The 14,827-nt window shown below is 41.8% G+C and overlaps 1 protein-coding gene across 1 annotated transcript in view; it reads left to right on the top strand.

Moving 5' to 3' along the window:
• CACHD1 (cache domain containing 1) overlaps positions 1–14,827 on the top strand; it is a 114,735-nt gene that overhangs the window by 84,469 nt on the left and 15,439 nt on the right. The window contains exons 9-16 of the mRNA XM_074906046.1: positions 428–661; positions 3,156–3,305; positions 3,852–3,975; positions 4,493–4,610; positions 6,533–6,701; positions 9,124–9,266; positions 9,860–10,041; positions 11,726–11,836. Coding sequence (XP_074762147.1) covers positions 428–661; positions 3,156–3,305; positions 3,852–3,975; positions 4,493–4,610; positions 6,533–6,701; positions 9,124–9,266; positions 9,860–10,041; positions 11,726–11,836 — 1,231 coding nt within the window. The remainder of the gene's footprint in view (positions 1–427; positions 662–3,155; positions 3,306–3,851; positions 3,976–4,492; positions 4,611–6,532; positions 6,702–9,123; positions 9,267–9,859; positions 10,042–11,725; positions 11,837–14,827) is intronic.

Genomic DNA, 14,827 nt, shown 5'->3' with positions numbered 1-14,827 from the left:
TTAAGGTTTAAGCTAAAGAACAAAGCCTGCTATCTCCAAGGGCGTATTATATGCTCCTGGTCCTTTATGTGGACCAGCCACCGGTGGAGAACAAAGAGCTGTCCTGTGGATTTATGGGTCACATAAGTCTTTGTTAAAAGATCTTTGTTTAAAGTGGTGATGTGAACAGCATGTTGAATTTTTGCACCGGGCAGCAGTATGTGAGAGGCAATCTTATTAAATTTTGTATTAGCTGATTACTTTTCCTAAAACCATACTAGTCTTTCAGCACTTTACCTTATCGCTTAAGTAAGCCTACAGTATATCCAGTCCTGTGCTATAGCATGTGTATCGCTTTGCTTTTATTTACAGTACTTTGGAGTAAGATACAGATGGAAATGAAGCTTCTTTTATTTCCTTCCTTCTATTTCTTGCATCTCTGTTCCAGAGGGAGTGACAGGTTTGAAGGAACTGGCTTTTCTGCGAGACCTGGCAGAGCAGAACTCAGTGAAGTACGGGGTGCCGGACCGAACAGCCCTGCCTGTGATCAAGGGCAGCATGATGGTCCTCAACCAGCTGAGTAACCTGGAAACTACAGTCGGGCGGTTCTATACAAACCTCCCCAACCACATGATCGATGAGGCAGTCTTCAGTCTGCCCTTCTCAGATGAGATGGGAGACGGTAGGTGCTCACGTTGAATTTAGGTATAAAAACATAAGAGATTAGGTTCCCTTTGCTTACATATTCTCATATATACTGTAGTCTTATAAGATGATGCTTTTAGGTGTGTTCCCAAGGCAAATATAAAATTAGGCTTCCATGCCAGTAGGTTTTTTTATCTGTAGAAGGTCTAGTTATGAGAAAAGTGGTACTAAGACATGGAATAGATAGATGTAGGTTGGATTCTCAGGGGTGAAATTTGTTCTTATGTATGTGTACATAAACAGCATCCATAATGGAGTTGGCAGAGAGAAATTCTTTGTATTTGAGGGAAGCAATCTTGTCACACTGAAATGACAGCTCTCACCGTGTTGCACCGTTGCAGAGTTCATTATTTCAGTACTTCTGTATGTCTTGAGGTCTTACATGTAGACTCGGGGAATTGCATAGGTCCCCACAGTGGAAGAGAGATAAAGTTACTACTGCTTGAGCCTCCCTTTCCTGTGGAGCCATGGACATGACTTTTGAGTCATCCTGCCTGCTGGAGTTCCCTTTATTCTGCCTTTGCACCCCAAGCTGTGGTTCTTCACAACTAATTTGACATCCATTCCCCACTGCCGGGCTGTGAAGATGCTGGATGCTGGCACTCAGACCTCTGTAAGAGGGGGAAGACAACCAACTTAGCAAAGAGTGATTATTAATTATTGTCCAAAATTTGCTATCCTTACCTCTTCCTTTAGCTTCAGGACACTCGGTCTGCCCCCAGCACTGGGCACAAGAGGAAGCCTGAGCTGGCTGGTGATCGCCTGGCCAGTCTGGAGTGAGTTGAATTTAGTGGAAGCCCGGTGACAGTTTTTTAAAAGACTGTGAATGCATCCTGAGGAATATCTTAACGCAGCAGATGTCTGCAGTGTGGTTCCCCCATCAGTTTCTAATTTACACTGATGTGATGGGAAGGTGCATAGATCTTCCCTTATACCTTAAAATTGGATGCCATGTTAACAAAAACCATGTGTTCAGCTTGATCTGATCTCACCACTAGACGCAGTAATGGAGAGACTGATGGTGTAGATATTGATAGAGATTTCTGGGAGCGTACCAGCATGTGCGTGAGATGACATGTCCAAGAAATGCAGAAATTAGACAGTTTCATCTGTGCTCAGGGTAAGCAGGGTGATGCTTTTTGGGTTCTTGCCAGGGGCAGGTTCAGGAGGTGGGGAGTGGGCTTAGGCTGCTCCCATGGTGCTGGCAGAGCTCCCCCGGCTGGACACTGACCCAGCTCTGGGTCCCACTGCCTCAGCTCTTGGTCAGTTATAAGCTGCAGTGCTGCTGCTCCTTTTGCCTTTGGGATCTGGTGCCCTTCCTAAAGCTCAGCGTATGCACTGGAAGGCCGGAGTCATAGGCTTGACGTTGCCAGACATTTCTCTGGCACTGCTCCAGTGCTCTCTAAAGAGACGTAACCATCCCAGCGATGTTAGGAAATACAGGGGTGATTTTATATTGCTTTGACAACTGAGCAAGTTCTATGTTTCTTCATTCAGGACTTTGCAATTCTTAATCTCACCTAGTACGTAGGAGTAGTTGAGGGTTATGCTGAATACTTTTCAAGGGCTGTTGAGTTTAGGGTGCGTGTTTGTCTTGCGTGTTGAGTCCCAAAACAAATTTAAGGCTATTCCTGAGCAAATCTCTTCTGAGTCAGAATGCTTGCTACTTTCTGCGTTTCCTAACCTCAGTAATTAAGCTGTATTATTATTCTCTCACAAAGCCATATCCAAAATTTGAGCAACAGAAGGATTAGAAATGGCACAACAGAGAAGGTTTGTCTTACAGAAATTTCAAAGTGTACTTAAAAAGTCATACATGCAGATGAATTTTAGACCGGTTTGAAGGAATAGAGTCACTAAGTTTCCAAATAGCAGTGGTGTAGGAAGTAAGAGAAATAAGGTATTACTGAGAGTTCTTACCTCAGGCACAAGATGTGTCCCAAACCATTGTGTAATTATGGGTGTGACTCCCAGTACAGTGGCCATATTGGGATTTAGTTAAGCAGAAGAGGTTTAATATTCTGAATATGCAATTAGATGAGCAATAATTCATCCCTATTGTTGCTTTACAAGTACAAATTCTCCTCCTATTTTTAGAATTGCCTTAAATGATGTTAAAATAACAAAATAGTATCTTGGCTTTTCATGCAAATGCATTTCTTATCTGTAAGGCATCTGCCTGTAGACTGATAAAAACCCAAACATTAATTGTGGTGTGTATTTTAATAAATTGATTAAATGTACCCTAGGACAGTGTCAGAAATATAGAAATTAAGTAATTAGGGAGAGTGGCTAACAGCAGCTGGAGATGACAGGTAACCTGCTCAGCTTCCCTGTAAAAGTTTTGTCCATATTCCGTCAAGAAATACTATATAAAATTTAACTGTAGAACATTTTGAAAAGATAAAGTTTCCTCTAAAAACAATTAACTAGATATTATCGATGATGGTTTTATGTTATTTCTCTCAAAGGCCTGATAATGACTGTAAGTAAACCGTGTTACTTTGGAAACCTGCTGCTAGGGATTGTTGGAGTAGATGTTAATCTCGCATATATCTTGGAAGATGTCACCTATTATCAAGATTCGTTGGGTTCCTACACTTTCCTCATTGATAATAAAGGTAACTTTCTGGCTCAGTTATTCTCTTCTAGTCCCACTGAGACATTAACCATCAAAAGGAAACTCTTAATCCTCCCGTCTCTAAATAGTAAGGAATGATAACATTTATTAAAAGTTTCATTGCATGTTGTTTGGTTAGTTTTGCCTGAGAGTGGCTGGAGACTGTAAGTGTATTCCTGATGGGAAATGTCTGTACTGGAGTTTTGACGTGGAAATGTTTACCCGCTGTTGAGATTTTCTACGTGTGTAACATCTGAGGCTTTCTATATGTGTAGGGCAGAAGGCAAAACTGCTGTTTATGTGCGTGCAGCTTTTTTCCTCTGATCCCAGCCTGTCTTTATTGCTTGGTTCTTCGAGCTGCCTTTCATTTGCAACTTAGCAAGTTCTTAGTTTGCAACTTCTTTGATGACAGCATTGCTTGTTCCCTTTGTCAGAACTGTATGTAGTCACTGTATTTTTTTATTTTTTTTTTTTCCTGTAAATATTGGTCCTGGACTCAGTCCTTACAGTGCACTCAGTGTCTGGTTTTGTGTCTTTAATTTTTTAGGATACACTCTTATGCACCCATCCCTTACCAGGCCCTACCTGCTGTCTGAACCACCACTCCACACAGATATTATCCATTATGAGAACATTCCTAAATTTGAGCTGGTGCGCCAGAACATCCTTAGGTAAGGAGCTGGGATGCAAGTCCAAACATTAGCAGTGCTTAGGGCACTAGAAGTATTTCCAGAGGAGTTTTAAGGTCAAGTTCCTTCTCCTACAGTATCTGGATACTTTTTCCTCCACCCATTTTTTTTTTCCTCCACCCCCCAGTGCAGAGCAGTTCTGGTTTGTTTTTTCCTCCAACTTCCTTTATTTTATCATTTTTGTCATTTGGTGTGCTAAGCAGTGGTTTCCACAGCTGATCTGGGGGGATAGTCTTCCTAATGTGTCTCTTCCACGTCAGGAAGATTTTCCACTGGGTTTTTCTTTAGCCTTTGTCTTATCTGAGTATGTGTTTTAACTCAAAACGTGGCGGTACACAAGCACATTTTCAGCACACATACACTTTTTGTTCACCCAAGACGGTTAACAGTTAATCTCTTCCTATCTTAAGATATTTTTATAAACGTACAGTAGATGGGTTTTGCTTAAGAGCTTTCTCAGTGTTTAATAAAATGCTGTATGTTATATTTGCCAATGTAGCATTCCCCTGGGCAGCCAGATCATTACGGTTCCTGTGAACTCCTCACTGTCTTGGCATGTAAACAAACTGAGAGAAGTTGGAAAAGAAGCCTACAACGTCAGCTATGCCTGGAAAATGGTAAGGACACTGCTGCGGGATGGCATGGAGCACGTTCATGTATCGAAGAGTATATTAATGTATTGAAGATAGTGAAGCGTGAAGCGTTGCTCCATACTGAACTATTGCTATATATTGAATTACTCAGAAGCTGCACGAACGTGGAGTTTTTTTGTTACAGTGAAGAACCAATGGCATTACCATTTGAGGTTTGTTACCACGTGGCTTTCAGAGGTGTGGCTGTATGCTCACCATCAAATGGGCACCATTTCTGTGTTCTCTTTCTTCATGAAGGCACTCGTTTCATAAGACAGGTGTAATGTATAGTTGCACAGAGACGATACTTGTGCTTTTCCAATGGAAGTAAATCTGTGCTGGGCTGGATGTCATACTGCAGTCCAGGTGACACGGAAATACCCACCAGAGACCACATTTGAATACAGTGCCGAGGCAGTGTTTAGTATTAAATCATTATTTTGTTTAATACTGTTATGTTTGGGGCAGAGTGGGACAATCCGGTAATTAATACAGTTGGGTAAATATCAGCTTCTCATTCTGATACTCTCTTGTCAAGAACTGTACCAGTAGCCAGTGATGATGTTTTCTGTAATTTAACACTTCTCTTACAAACATTAATTATATTGAAGCTTTGATTGAAACTGAGTACAATGCGTATGCAACCGGCTACATTACCAGTTGTGTTTTAAGAGACCTTCTAGCAGCTGTCTTCCTTTCTTCAGTTTTGAGCGTATCTGAACACTAATCTTGACCCAGGGATTAAAACAGAATCTTAAGGCTAAATAAAGTCCAGGTGAATTTTGCAGATGCTAGAAATAATTGGCTACTTCTTTGTGCCAACAAACTCAAGAGTGTACTTAAAGATCATTTCACAGTATTAAGTTAAATCCAACCTAAAAGATTAAGATGAGCAATTTTAAGAGATTAAACCTGTCATTGTGTAACAGAAATTCACATAGGAGGGTGTCTGGAGCTAATTTTCTAATGTTGTAATGCTACATTAAATATCAAACACCTGTGCAGAGCAGCTGGGTGACTCCAAGTTTTGTTAGTCTGATCTACTGTAGGATACTTAAAATATACAAACCAGTAAAGCATGTGACACATGCAGCCCACAATTAAGAGTGATAATGATAAAATTTTATTTTCCAGAGTTAATTTGTCTGCATTCTTCGTAAAGGCAATACCAGTGTGGTTTTATCAGCACACATACACTTTTTCTTCACCCAAGACGGATAACAGTTAATCTCTTCCTATTTTAAGATATTTTTTTAAATGTACAGTAGATGGGTTTTGCTTAAGAGCTTTCTCAGTGTTTAATAAAATGCCGTATGTTGTATTTGCCAATGTAGCATTCCCCTGGGCAGCCAGAGCATTACGGTTCCTGTGAACTCCTCACTGAAGCCTCTCCTCTGTTAATGATACTTCAAAAAGTGTCCACGGAACAGTATTAGAAATTATTGCTAATGGAGTGACAAAACAAATGTCTTAACATAATCTTTTTTCCTGAAAACTAAGTAATCTTATTTTTTGCATAGACTATGGAAAAGTATTTTTTTTACAACTTAGTGGCTCCGATACATACAAGATGTTTACAGGCTGGGATGTGTCTGGATGGGACTGAGTTGCAGTAATCTCTTCACTGAAGTATCTATGTCCTGCCTGGAGAGCAGTATGGCTTCAGCACAATCCCTCTCTTGTTTTCTGTAGGATCGAGTCTGTATTAGCTTCTTTGAAAAGGAGTTGTCTGTTTTCAGAAAGAGTGGGAGCTGTGATCCCTAAAAGTATGGCAAAGTCTGGTGCTACTTTTCAGAACTGGATGAGATGAGCAATTAAAGAAAAGAGGACGAATGCTGAATAGAAACTAAGTTCTGTAACTCCTCCACCTTTTTGTTTCTGCTTGCTGACTTGCCCGTGTTTTTCAGGTCCAGGACACATCCTTTATTCTGTGTGTCGTGGTAATCCAGCCAGAAATACCTGTTAAACAGCTGAAGAATCTCAACACTGTCCCCAGCAGCAAGCTCCTGTATCATCGGCTGGATCTGCTGGGCCAGCCGGACGCCTGCCTGCACTTCAAGCAGTTGGCTACCTTAGGTAAAGCTTCCTTGTGGTGTGTCTGTAGAGTGTGGCAGCAGAAAGTAAAACTTTTCTCGCAAAACACTGAGAATACTCTCCTCTTGAGAGGCTTTTATTGCCAAGGCTGATTTTCTTTTAATCAGCTGTTACCTTCTTCTAGCTCTTCGTTGATCGTAGCTACCCCGCTCAACGGCGAGCGCTCGCGGGGGTGAGCACAGGGGGACAGTGGGGCAGAGATGAGTGTGCTGAGAGGATGCTCAGTCAAGTTCCCAGAGAGTGCAGTGGGGAGAATGAGAGAAATCTCAAAACTGAGTTCTCTTCTCTTGGCTGGAAAGCACCTTATTGACAAGTAACATAAGTAGGATGAAGCCCCGGCCAGTTGGGCAGGACTGCTGCTCTTTTGGCATTGGATTTAGGCAAGTTTTTCACTGACGTAAGCATTTAATGCTGTTAATCCATGTGAAGTCAGAAGTTAAGTCTGTTGGGGGAAACTGAGAACTTCAGTGGTGTGATGGTTTCCAGACCTTCCTTACCTGCTTAAAAATTCTCAGGTTATTGACTCATTCCTGCTTTTGATAAGCTAAACTGATTCTGCTCTACCTCTCTAATTTCAGTAGTTGTTTAAACATTACTGGAAAGAGGGAGAGTCTCTATGTCAGTGTAAGTTCTAGTGTCTGGAAAACATAGAGAACTAAAAAAAATGTAATATATATTAGAATCATAGATCATTCAGGTTGGAAAAGCCCCTCGGGATCATCGAGTCCAACCCTCAGCCCGACTCTACAAAGTTCTCCCCTACCCCACATCCCCCACAGCTCATCCCAACGGCCCTGAAACCCCCCCAGGGATGGGGACTGCCCCCTCCCTGGGCAGCCTCTTCCACTCTCGGACCACTCTTGCTGGGAAACATTTTCTCCTCCTGCCCAGCCTGAGCCTCCCCTGGGGCAGTTTCCAGCCGTTCCCTCTTGTCCTGTCCCTGATCCCCTGGGAGCAGAGCCCAGCCCCAGCCTCTCTGCAATGTCCCGTCAGGAGCTGCAGAGAGGGATGAGGGCTCCCCTCAGCCTCCTCCTCCTCACACTGAACACCCCCAGCTCCTTCCCTGCCTCCTCACAGGATTTGTTCTCCAGGCCCTTCCCCAGCCTCGTTGCCCTCCTCTGCCCTCGCTCCAGCACGAACATAGAGGTTTTTTTATATCAGCATCAGAAGTTGCAAACTTTCATATTTAAGTATTAATGCTGGGGGTTTTTTTCTAAAATCTGCGCTATATTATAAGAAGTTCTGAATGAAGTGCTTTTGTTTGTAGTGAGGTTTGAAGGTCTTCTGGTGGATTAGTGGCACAGTTGTGATATTTTCTTAGCTATATTGCAGTTCTACAAATAGCAAAGTGAGATTCGACTGGAGGAGTTATGGAGGAACTTGACAAACCTATGGAAATTGCTTTAAAATACAGGGGTTTTTCTTTCTTTAATGTGGTGCCTAGTCTTGATTATCTTATATCCAGAAAGACAAGATATAAATGGAAAAAATCCAAAAAATACAGTACTAAGCTGACAAGTGGAAGAACTTCATGCAAATCAAAATGCAATCACATCAGAATATTTGGTCTGGGAAGCAGATGAAGGACTATAATACAAGTTCATAAGTGATGATTGCAGTACATATGGTTGCTGGATGTGTGGTGATGTGTTTTAGAGGAATGTGAATGAAAGCAGAACACTTCACATACTCCAGTGAAATTTTTCCTCTGGAGACCATTACACATGGGGAAATTGGGTTCCGTGGGTCAAATATTCAGAAAAGGCATTCTTTTCAACCTTCAGCCCTGCATCATCATAATCGTTTCTCTTTTTAAAAAGAAAAAGCTGTCTGGTATTGCAGTTTGTGCACAATGAAAATTCACTTTCTAGTCTGTTTGGAAAATCACCCCAGACAGCTCTACTTTGGTAAGCTCCCTTTTCTGCACTTGTAATTCTCCATTTGTTCGTTATCTGTAACAGAAAGCGCCGTTTTCCTCTAAACATGGATGATTTCTTCTTCTTTAGCACAAAATCTTTTCTTAAGGGAAAAGAGTTGTAGCCTTTCGCAAAGTCGTAACTCAGAAACTGTTTAGACTTTGAGAACAAGGGCACTCAAGTCTACGGAATAACACACAGAGATCAGAGCAAGTGGCGTCAATTTGCAACTTCTGTGCTTTGAAGCAAGAAAGTTTTGCAACCTAAGTTTTGTCAGTGCCTGGGGAGGCAAGCTGTGCTGGTAAATGCTCTGCTTTGGGTGGGAAGCTTCCCCTTCCCTGCCCTTGCTCACAATCCTCCCGTGACCTGAAGGAGCCGTGCGCTGAAGCGCGAGAGAGCGGAGGATTCCCTTTCGTGGTACGAATGTGTTCCCTATGCAATACGTGCAATTCATTGGCCTTAACTTTCTCATATTTTCCTATTTTTAGAAAGCCCTACAGTGATGCTTTCTGCGGGCAGCTTCTCTTCTCCATACGAACATCTCAGCCAGCCCGAGACGAAGCGGATGGTGGAGCACTACACGGCGTACCTCAGCGACAACACGCGCCTCATCGCCAATCCTGGCCTCAAGGTGTGTCCTCGCTGCTGCCCCCTCTGCTCAGCCCTGGGGACCCGGGTTTCTTCACAGCCCTTGCCTTCATCCAGGGCAGCACCTGAAACAGCCATCTCCTGCTGCTCATGGAGTATGGAGTGGTGGTTTGGAGTCATGTTCCCACCCCTGGAGAGGTGGCTGTGAGCTTCAAGGCCCAAAAGACTGGAGGGAGAAGGGAGGGGGCTTCCTCCCCAAGAGGGAGGAAAAAAGTTGATAAACAGCTGTTGAAATAAACACTAGAAAAAAGTAAAGCTACTCAGCAGAAATATCTTTGTGTCCTTAGGCGCATAAATGAGAAATTTCTATTTTGTGTGCAAGTGGAGCTGTATTTATATTTACATGAAGTAAAAAAGCAAACTCTAAAAGCCACGGAGATAACGACAACAATATTTCATTATAATAAGCTTTTCCTTTTCTTGGAATGTGCCAGATCCGTCTGGTGTGAGAAGACTTTAAACAAGTAATTGAGTTTAGATGATCTCCGATCGCTCTTTAGGAAACCCCGCGAGCAGCTTATTATCTTTTCATGCAAGTCTTAGAGGAACCCTGCTAGGTCTGCCTTTGTTTTGCAGTTCTCTGTCAGAAATGAAGTAATGGCTACCAGTCACGTCACAGATGAATGGATGACACAAATGGAAAGGAGTAGCCTGAACAGTTATATTGTGCGCCGTTACATAGCAACCCCCAATGGGGTGCTCCGAATTTACCCCGGTTCCCTCATGGACAAAGCATTTGATCCCACCAGGAGACAATGGTGAGTTTTTAGGGTCCCGGTATCAAAGAGTTGGATAATCTGGCAGGGCAATAAGGAAAATATTTGGTATCGATTTCATAGCCTGTTTTTTTTTGGTTTTGGTGTTTTTGTTTTTTTTTTTTATGGCCAGCCTTAAACTGTTTAATTAGAAATGTTTTCATCATGGGTGAAAGGCTTGGTGTTTAAATACAGCTAGATAAAACCTTTATTGGTTCTAATTTCAACCCTTTTTATTTTAAGTGATAGTTTTTGTTTCATACCTCTGCCATGGCAGATGGAAATATAAATATTCAGCAAATGAGCATCCCCTTTAGGGATAGCTAATTCGGTAGCGTTTTCAACTCCTTGTGCCATTTTTTGGTTGTTAATATTTTAGTCTTTTTGTTTGTTTGTTTGTTGTTTGTTTACAGCAGATTTCCTCGCTAATTTAAAGTAGGAATTTGCTGGCTTGACTGTGCGGTTAATTATGCAGCAGCATCTGATTTGGGAAAATATTTGTATACATTACAAAGGAGAGCCTGCGATGCGAGAGGGCTCTGGAGTGTGTTTTGATGTGTGTGCTTTGTCGAAAGGAGCCGGCCAGGTGCTGCTGGGAAAGGCACGAGCCAGCGCCGGGGCCAGCTCTGAGGGGAAGGCTCTGAATTGCTCTTGGCGTTGGCCATGCTGTAGCTCTCCTGACCCATGTTTCCCCTGGCAAAATCATTACCATAGCTATTGATTAGCTTTTCTTCAGGTTTTCTTCCTTTATGCTGTTATTTACGATTTTGCGTAAGAAGATGGAATTTTGCTTTTTTTTTTTTTTTTTTTTTGGCAATGAGATAAATGGGGTGCATTCACATTGTACATGAACTGAATGTACCTTTACAATCCTGTCTCCATTTTAAAAGCTCCCATATGATTTTTTTTTTATGTTTGGGGTTTTATTTTTGTTGTTTTTACATTCCATACTGATTTTCTCAATCCATGGTTTTGAAAATGCCTCCATATGCCGCATGAGATAGCGTCTTGGTTTTTTGTATAAAACCAAATGGTAGTGGTTTGGAAAGAAGATGCAAGTAAAACACTAGAAGTAAAGTAGGAGTCGGTTAAGCTGCTTGCATAGTGCTGTCCAGACTCACAGGTTAGTGCACTGGGGCAGGGAAAGGCAAAGCAATGGATTTTTCATACACAAAAGTGTTTCCAACAGTTGGAATGTTTTATAAACTTTATAGGAAGATATTTGACATCATTGTGGCCCATTTTGTGTTGGCAGTAGGTTTTAAGAGATTGTAATTTGTAGTCACTTTCTGACATCTTTTCAGATTTTCATGTGTGAATTCTGCCTGTAGGTTGTCCCTTCTCCTGCATTTGCAACACAATAAATTTGCCAGTGTTTGCTTTGAGTTTGAGACTCCGCTGGCTCTAAGTCATATGTTGTTCTGCAGAAAAATGTCTAAAATTACATTAAACGTATTGCATGCAGAGGTAAAGCGAGGGGTTTTTAATGCAGTTGTAGGTTCTGAGGAGCCGTTTCTTGAGCTAATCTGTTTTAGGTCTGGGTCCTAATCATGCTTAGGTACTTGTTTAATATTAAGAAATGTTAATTTGGTAGCATATCGTTCCCAGCGCGCAGAATTCGTCTTGTCTTAAAGTTTACAGCAATCCTTTTTCACTAATTACAAGTGTTTCTTTTGGCTTCCCTTAGGTACTTGCATGCAGTGGCTAATCCAGGACTAATTACCTTTACTGGTCCCTACTTAGATGTTGGAGGGGCTGGCTACGTCGTTACGATCAGTCACACAGTTCATTCTTCCAGGTAAACTGTGTTTGAGGTTTGTGCCAAGCAAGAATACTCTGAATTATCAAGGTGTGCTTTGGGTAGGAGAGAAATACGCTGGGCAACTCCTGCATGTTCAAGAACTGGAAACCAAACCTGGTTTTAAAGTGCTTTAGATTAAATGTACTGTAACCTCGTGTAGAGTCAGTGGTAATAGTCTGTTGAAGCACTGTGAAAATTCCATGTTATATGAATTTTGTAGCTTTATTGATATACAAATAATAACAGCATGTAGTAAAAAAGATGGATTGGTGAGAATGTGTTCCTGGATGAACACGAGGTGAGATGTTGTGTATGTGAGACAAGGATCTAAGAAAAGGAGAGGGATCGCTTGCGTTGGGCAGTTTGGGATATGTTCCCTCTTCGTCATCAAGATGGTTAATCTCTAAATTTCCTGAATTTACAACTTCAGAAGCATGACTATGTACCAGGGTGATGTTTGGAAGGCAGTAAGAAGTGAAAGCAGATCTACCTAACTGCGAACGGAGGTCAGTCCACAAGATGGTTTTAATTAAAGATCCATCTGTGCTCCCGGAATTGGGGGAGCTCCTCACCTGGGCTGTTTAAATTCAGCACTTCTGGATAGGGGCTTTCAAGAATAAGGAGAGCTGGAGGAGAAGCCTGTAAACCTTCAACTGCCCTTACAGGATTAAAGAAAACAGATCAGAGTGGAAACAGTGGCCCGTGCCTTTGGGATCAAAACCCCACATGGAGCTAAAGGAACATCATATCCCGTACAGGGAAGAAGCATTTTCTTTATTAATGAGTTCTATCATTAAAAAAAAAAAAAAAAAAAAAAAAAAAAGGAAAGAGGGGAAATGATAATGTATCTTCATTCAAAGTTGATCAGAAGAATCTTGGTGTTTCTTGTATGTTTAATGTTACCACCAGGAGAAGAGGGGTCAGTCTCTCTCGGAACATCTTGTCCGTACTGGAATGACCCTTTCCTCAAGGACCAGACTGCTTTTGTTTCAGCTCCCTCCTGGCCAGACCCCCACCCTAAGGCTGAGATCTGCTTTGAGATGTAGGATGTTTAAAGGAGGTCAGTTTAGTGAACATGAACTAAACCTTTCTATCATAAGCTCTCCCACATTTCAGAAATCGAAGTAGTTACTCATTTTGGTTTTTAAACAGAGACTCTTCCAAGACTTTCACTGAGCGTGTGGCTCCTGCACACGCTCCATCTAAGACCCCACCAGTACAGAGGTACCTTCTAACGTTGTGCTGGTAAACGCAGATCACGAAGCTGGCAGAGCTCAGGATGCTGTTTTTCTGCTCTGCTCGGAGACATCCCAGCTTTGTCTGGGATTTCCCACCACAGGACAGCTGCCTGTCTTTTTTGGTGGAAGTATTATCAGGCCTAATGGCCTGCGTGGTGCTTCTCACAGAGGAATTTACTTAAGGGAAATAAGCACTTTTGTGAGAAGTGCAATTAATCAAAACTCCCATTTTTATCTAGCAAGCGATGGCTTGGTTAGCTTTAAGAACTTAAAGCTCACGTGGGTTATTAGAACATGATTAAAGAACAGTTAAACGAAGTTTGGCAGATGTGAGTGTGATTCCCGAGTAAATATGACCTCTAAAGCTTATAGTCACATGCGGTTATAATCCCCAAAGAGGTCTTAGTTTAATAAAAAAAAAAAACAAAACCAAAACCAACGGAGAGGTGGGGGAGGAATAAGTAGAGTTAAAAGGGATACTCGCATCAGAAACTGCTGTGTGGTTTAACTAACAACATCGGTTTGTCTGGAACTGACCCTTATCTCTGATTCCCATTTTATGTATATCTGATTTCTGTTTGGGAAGCTGGGAATAGAAGATTCATGCAAGAAGTTATTCCGTACAGCTGCTTCAGCAAATCAGAAGGATTTAATGCTTAAAAATGAAGCTAAAATATTTACAGCATTCTAATGGCTTTTTGTCTGTTAGCACAGAGCAGTAACTTCATAGCTTGATGCTTGCCACAGTTAAATGTATCTGTGCTGCTTCACTGTCATCCTTTTTCCCATTCCTTCCCCATGAAACGGGTAATGTTATAAATTAAACGCAGGTTTTTAGAATCTGTATTTATAAATCTACAGATTAGATTTGACTGTGTCTTCCCTGTACCTCTTTAAAAGCAAACAAACTTCAGTCCAGTAAACAGAGATGGTTTTATATGAATAGGGGGTTCCAACAGCCTCTACTTTGTACAGCCCAGCTGTGCTGTTCAGTTATCTTCTTTTTCTAAACATTATTATTCTTATCTTCGGAGATAAAGTTATCTAGAAAAGGAAATTTTTAAAAGTAGCAAGTCAAAGGTGTCTCCTTTGTCATCAACATAAGGCCCACATGGGCACAAAAGAGCCCGCCCTGCGATTTGAGGACGAGCTGGGGATTTTGCATCCTTCAGGGATGAGACCCTTCGGGTCTGGCCGTGCCATCTCGGTGCTGCAGGAAGCAAACTTCGAGAATTTGGGTGTTAAAAATGGAGGAGTGACAGAGATTCCCTTGTCATTCAGTTCATCCTCAGGCTGCTGTACACCACCGCATCATATCATCATTTTTATAACTCACCCTAATAACTATTATTTTCCTCTGTTATTCTATTAGAAGGCTTTTGTTCCAGAACCTCGCTGCTCAGATGCCCAGTGGGGATTTGCACCTTAGTTTTCATTGCATTAATTCAGGAAGTCTGGAGTATCTGGATGTTTCCCCCTGAAGGGAAGGTGGGAATTTGCCAGGACAGGAAATTTGGGAAAAATAACAACATAAACAGAATATAATTTCTGTTTGGGGCTTTCAGCATCCAACTGGTCTCAGCCAAATGTCAAGACTGTCCTTCTGCCAGGAGAGCTCTTGCAATTGTTTCACTGATGGTGAGGAAAGTTAAAATGATCTGACTAAGGGAAAGTAGTGCTTTTTTACCTTTTATAGAGCTGTAAGAAAATGCACTTCCATACCTCAGTCTGAGACTCTTTTGTCAGTCTT

This window comes from Athene noctua, chromosome 5 (assembly GCF_965140245.1).
Source record: "Athene noctua chromosome 5, bAthNoc1.hap1.1, whole genome shotgun sequence".
NCBI lineage: Eukaryota > Metazoa > Chordata > Aves > Strigiformes > Strigidae > Athene > Athene noctua.
The sequence above is the reverse complement of the archived record's forward strand: the minus strand, read 5'-3'. Positions and strand labels throughout refer to the sequence as shown.